Consider the following 6,000-nt stretch of genomic DNA (forward strand, 5'->3'; position numbering starts at 1 on the left):
ATGTACAGTGGAACAGTGTCAAAGGTCTCTATAGCTTGGAACCATTTGTCAGTTGCAATAAATGTATACTAACAACAAAAACAAATTTAAATATAATTTATTGCCAGCAATACAACAAAACTATTACATTATGGTCTTTTAATATTCCTGTGGAAACTGCCCTCATTACAGATATATCACAAACTTGGTTTGAACAGGAAGGTGACATTATTTTACTAAACTACCAAACCCAAATAACAAATATCGTTTACAAATGAAGCATAAGTACCCCCTGTATTTTTAACACACACAGCATAAAATGAAGATCTAGTGAGTGGCAGCAAAGAACGTGTTTAAAATCTAGATTTCTTAAAGTTATTGCTTGCTATTGCAGTTTGTGTTGCATAACAGATCCCTGTTTTTGAATATACCTTTACTATTTATCGTATGCCAGAAAATTAGTCGAATATACTGGGTAAACTTGTAAATATGTTGTGGTCGGACTTCATCTTCTTCATAGTTTCATTCATTTTTGTTTGGTTTCCTGTTTTACTTTGGATAACTTCTATTTTAAACGTTTTTTTTCTTTATAGGGACTGTTCACCTTCAGTGGACTTTGCTTCCATTCTCTTATCTCTCTGATTAAGCAAGAATCTTTTTTTCCTCAGTGCTTTTTGAAATCTCACATTGGATGTCATAGCAGTAACTTGCAAGCCTGTATTACGCATGGTGTGCGTGCAGTATAATGAAATAACTCTATAAACAGAATGAAATGAAATGCTCATAAAACCCACCCGAAAAGGGTTTCAAGAGTAGATTCGGAAGATCTTCCTAGTGGCAAATGGGAACATGCACATAGAGCAAAAAGATTATTATGTGGCTTCCAGGCCATTGAATGTGACAGGCATTTAAGATAAGCAGTCTCTAGCTCCTTCTTTAGTGAACTTAATATATCATCTTTTGGTAACAGTGTTCTAATTATGAATGGGATAAATGGGTGTTTTATATATACTCTGCGGCATCTCATGAACATATGATACTGTACATAATAGAAGTTGTATTTAGCATATAAACATATTCATTAAGAAGCTAAGGTAAGAAACGCCTCAGATTTTGCCATTGTGATATTGTAGTCAGCAGTGGTATGGTTGCCTTGTAGTTTCACAGTCGCCACAGCAAATAAATCCTGATTTATGTCATCTCATGTAAAACCAGCTATACCAGGCTACTGTCCCCTTGCTTGTAACATCTATGTGTGCTCAACTCTTATTTCTCTACTGGATTAACATATCCAGTAAGAAGGTATTAAATTAAAAAAAGGTATTTTCTTACCAAATAACATTAGCTATAATGATTTTAAGATTACTGGAATATTATGATGATTCCACTGCATTAGTGTTCTATTCATTCACAACATTTTATTTTTTACAGATTGAACACACCTACTGTATAAGACGTGAACAAAAATAACTTGTTTTGTTGTATTGGTATTGCAGATTTTGCACATTTGCTCAAAACCTCAACCACTTTTTAAAATTCTGTAACAAGCATGAAGCTTTATTTTTGTATTTCATTTACCTCAAGTAGGTAAAACCTGAAGATCTTTATCAGTTGTAATAGTTGTCTTGCATGTATTCAACAGGCTGTACGACTGATCTTGGGTGTGTTGAAATGTTGTTAAATTGCTGATGTGATCAGGTGAGATGAGTGATAATAGTAATACTCTCTTACTATTACAGTTTCTAATCCTCTTCCCTTCGCTGTGTTGTGTTTAATAATTATAATAATAATTGCTTACACTTATATAGCACTTTTCTGGACACTCCACTCAAAGCGCTTTACAGGTAATGGGGACTCCCCTCCACCACCACCGATGTGCAGCATCAACGTGGATGATGCGACGGCAGCCATAGTGCGCCAGAACGCTCACCACACAGCTATCAGTGGGGAGGAGAGCAGAATAATGAAGCCAGTTCATAGATGGGGATTATTAGGAGGCCATGATTGGTAAGGGCCAATGGGAAATTTGGCCAGGACGCCAGGGTTACACCCCTACTCTTTTCAAGAAACGCTCTGGGATTTTTAATGACTACAGAGAGTCAGGACCTCGGTTTTACGTCGCATCCGAAGGACGACGCCTGTTTTACAGTATAGTGTCCCTGTCACTATACTGGGGCATTAGGACCCATATAGACCGCAGGGTGAGCACCCCCTGCTGGCCCCACTAACACCTCGTCCGGCAGCAACCTTAGTTTTTCCCAGGAGGTCTCCCATCCAGGTACTGACCAGGCTCACACCTGCTGAGCTTTAGTGGGTTGCCAGTTGTGAGTTGCAGAGTGATATGGCTGCTGGCTGTTTACAGGAAAACTATTCTATCTAATTTATTTTGAGTGATGGTTTCACTGTAGGGTGAGGGTTAATGTTGACAGCATCTGAATAGCCCCTAAATTTCCCTTGATTTGTCTTTACACAGCATTGACAAAATTTCTAAGATCACCTCTCCGGTGCTGATTATCCACGGGACGGAGGACGAGGTCATCGACTTCTCGCATGGCCTGGCCCTGTACGAGCGCTGCCAGAGACCCGTGGAGCCCCTGTGGGTGGAGGGCGCCGGTCACAACGACGTGGAGCTGTACGGGCAGTATCTCGAGAGATTGAAACAGTTTGTCGCCCACGAGCTGGTTAATTTGTGAAAGGACTCCGCAACTCAGCAACTGTGAATTTTTTGTTGTTCTCACGTTTGAACTGCACGTAATCACGCTAAGTCAGAAAAGGTGTAAACGGGAGGATTCTGTCTGCATATCACGTTCTCTGCCTTTTAGAACGTACAGGTTATGATTTGTAAACATTAGTAATGAAGGTTTTCATGCCAGTATTAAAAAAAAATGAAATCCTCTAACACTATCATTTGGTCAGTCTGATTTCTTAACTAGATTCTTTATGGTTATCACTTTTTTATTGATTAAACTGTAAATGTACAACATTTTAATGAGTACTGTATGAAATGTAAATTCAGAAATTTGCTGTGCAAGTGTTGCCAAATGTTCAGCATATCAGAAAGCAAATTTATATGGAAACATTTTTAGAACATCTCCAAGAATCTGTATAATGTTTTTTCAGAGATACTGTAGAACTGTAAAAAGAAAAAATGTTTTCTTATTCAGTCAGCTGAAGGTTTTGTTTTGTTTTTCAGACCACTCGTAAATGCTGGATAAATTTAAAACTCTTTTAGCATTTTCAGAGAAATTGTTTTTCTAGTAATTTTTGTCTATATACTGTAGATATTGCCTGACAGCCAACTTAGTTTTTTTTTCCTATTGCCTGTTATTAAATTATTAGGAAGCAATTTAGGAAGTCTGAATGAAGAAGACTGTGTACTAATGCTTTAAACAATTATTCTAAGTAGATATGGCCAAATGCACACAGTCAGCTGAGTGTAAATGAAACGCTACATAATATACTGTTTACTACGTAGATTGTAATGGAGGAATTTTTTCATGGTTTGAACTTGTAAATAATGTTTGTACTTGACATTTTTATTTTCCTCCGCGTTCTTGTGTATTATGCATACATATTTGTATATCCATTTTCTTCTAAATGGGGTGGGTAGCATATTAACAATTTATCCTGACCAATGTAGTTATTTTTATTTTTGTGTAAAATGCCTTTCCTGACTGAAGGGACTTGACTTATATATGAAACGGTAATAATAGGAAATAAAATGTATTTGAGAAAAAAAATGTGCAACGACCATCAGTCCACAAGATCACACTACTGTATTAATAAGGAACAAGTAGAGGCTAATACCACACTGAAAGATAGAAAATGTACAATGTTATGGCCATGGAGCCTTCTTTTTTGTGTGAGGGAGACGCAAGAAAGGAATGGCCATGTTAGAGAGGCTGTAGCAGATGAGTGTCCAGCCAAATGGAAATCTCGGCAGTGAATTCTAAGTTAATTAATATAAATTTCTTAAAAAAGCAAGCGGCCACTGGGAGCTGGTGGAAGGATTCATGGATTATCTTGGCCTCTGATGCTTTTGTGGCTGGGAGAGGCAGCATAGGGAATCTGCACACACATGTGATATCCATTGCCATGCACATACTGTACATCATAACCCTGACCGTTTCAAGATCGCCCACAGTGCACCGTTTATCTTCTAGCAAACTCTTACTGCATCTCTCACAGTGCCGGTTTTTACGTTGGCAATGGAGGATGACGACTTTAGAATTTCAGGGAACATGTCAGAACAATGAGAATCGGAGAGCTCTCCAGTCTGACTGATGGCAGGAGTACTGAAGGGCTCATCATTATGATGTGTTTCCTCTACCCGGTCATTAAGCATCATATTCATCTCGGTAAAAGTGCACAAATTAAATTCAATAAATATAATTCAATTTAAGGACAATATTAAAATTTTCCTCGAAGTATTCCAGTGAATATGGAGATCCTGTATACGGACACTTAATGCATTAATCCTTGCAGAGAACGGTGGTGTCTCTGCCTTATTTCCTTACTGCAGTCGGGCTGTTAAATATTTCAGCTGAAATCTGAAAGATAGCACCTGTTGCACACTTGCACCCCCACCTCCCCACAAAACTGGAAACTGGGAATAACAGAATTGACCTCATAGGAAAATAATGATTGATCCAAAAAGTGAAGTATCGTGGTATAGTACACCTGGTAACTGTGGTATACCGCTTAAATTATCCAATATATATTGTTCTCAGTACAGGTTAAGTAACACTCAGAGTTCATTTCTTTTTGGTCAACTATGCCAGTTCTGTTTTACTATTCTCAGATGTTCTTCTTTGCTGTTTCATCCGTGATTTAACTCGGAACAGGCAGTTTTGACATTCTAATGATGTCCGCAGTACAGCAGCCAACTTGGCATGATTCCCAAGCACTGTACAGTAAAACCTTTACTAAGGTTTAGACACCTTGGAGTCTGTGTGAATGGGAAAGTCAAAATGAGGGACTCAATACCTTTTGGGGAAAATCGGGTATGGTTCCACAGCTCGTGAAACAGGCATTTCTGTAGTAATATTTCTATCTGTTCACTATTTCAGAAATGGTATTTACTGGCAGTATGTTTAATGAAAATACTGTAAAATTTAAAACACTGCATTCGATCACTTATGGGGTATTTTTTCATTCTCATGCATGCATGTTCTTTACTTTCTACATCTTGTTTTTATTACTATTATAAATGCTGATCTACTGTACTGTAATAAAGTTTATTAAAGCACAGTAATAATGGACAAGAAAGTAGCGGTGGCTCTGAGGCTAAGGATCTGCGCCTGTGACTGGAAGGTTGCTGGTTCAAATCCTGCGGCTGGCAGATAAATCCTGCTCTGTTGGGCCCCTGAGCAAGGCCCTTAACCCCAGCTGTTCTAGGGATGCTGTATAAATGGCTGACCCTGTGCTCTGACCCCAGGCTTCTCTCCCTGTCTGTGTGTCTCATGGAGAGCAAGCTGGGGTATGCGAAAAGACAAATTCCTAATGCGAGAACTTGTATATGGCTAATAAAGTGATCTTATCTTAAATTCAGCATAGTCCCCTCTCAACCAACTCACTCCTGGTCCTGCAGTGTGTCTAATTTCCTTCTCATTTATTTTGTGATACGAGACACACGAGACCTAAGACTGTGATAACTGCACCTCTGGAACCACTGAGTTTTTTTTTAACGCATCTAATTTAACTTAACTTTTATTTCACAGTACAGCATTGACAGGATCGTCTGCACACAATGCACATTTAACACTCTCCTGATGGAAACTGAAGAACTAAAACATAACCCATGATGCACTGCTACAAAAAAGAAGTTAACTCTTTTTTGCAGCAGTGCATCATCTATATCTTCTCTACACAGACTGATGCAGGTCAGGTGAAGTAGATGAACCTATGAGATGAACATGCACAATTGGGTGTGCTACTGCGTACCCGTGAACGGGTGATTTTGTTCTGTAAGTGCAGATGAAGTAGTGCATGTCATCTTGCTCTTTTGGTAACTTGATGATC

General features: G+C 38.6%; 1 protein-coding gene across 2 annotated transcripts in view; it reads left to right on the forward strand.

The window, feature by feature from the left end:
* abhd17b (abhydrolase domain containing 17B, depalmitoylase) overlaps positions 1–3,719 on the forward strand; it is a 34,105-nt gene extending 30,386 nt beyond the window's left edge. For both annotated transcript variants that reach the window (XM_088911586.1, XM_088911585.1), the window contains exon 4: positions 2,453–3,719. In XM_088911586.1, the coding sequence (XP_088767712.1) occupies positions 2,453–2,672 (220 nt within the window). In that variant the 3' untranslated portion in view covers positions 2,673–3,719. The remainder of the gene's footprint in view (positions 1–2,452) is intronic.
* Positions 3,720–6,000: the final 2,281 nt, after the last annotated feature.

Source organism: Atractosteus spatula, chromosome 3 (assembly GCF_055471065.1).
Source record: "Atractosteus spatula isolate fAtrSpa1 chromosome 3, fAtrSpa1.hap1, whole genome shotgun sequence".
Taxonomy (NCBI): domain Eukaryota; kingdom Metazoa; phylum Chordata; class Actinopteri; order Semionotiformes; family Lepisosteidae; genus Atractosteus; species Atractosteus spatula.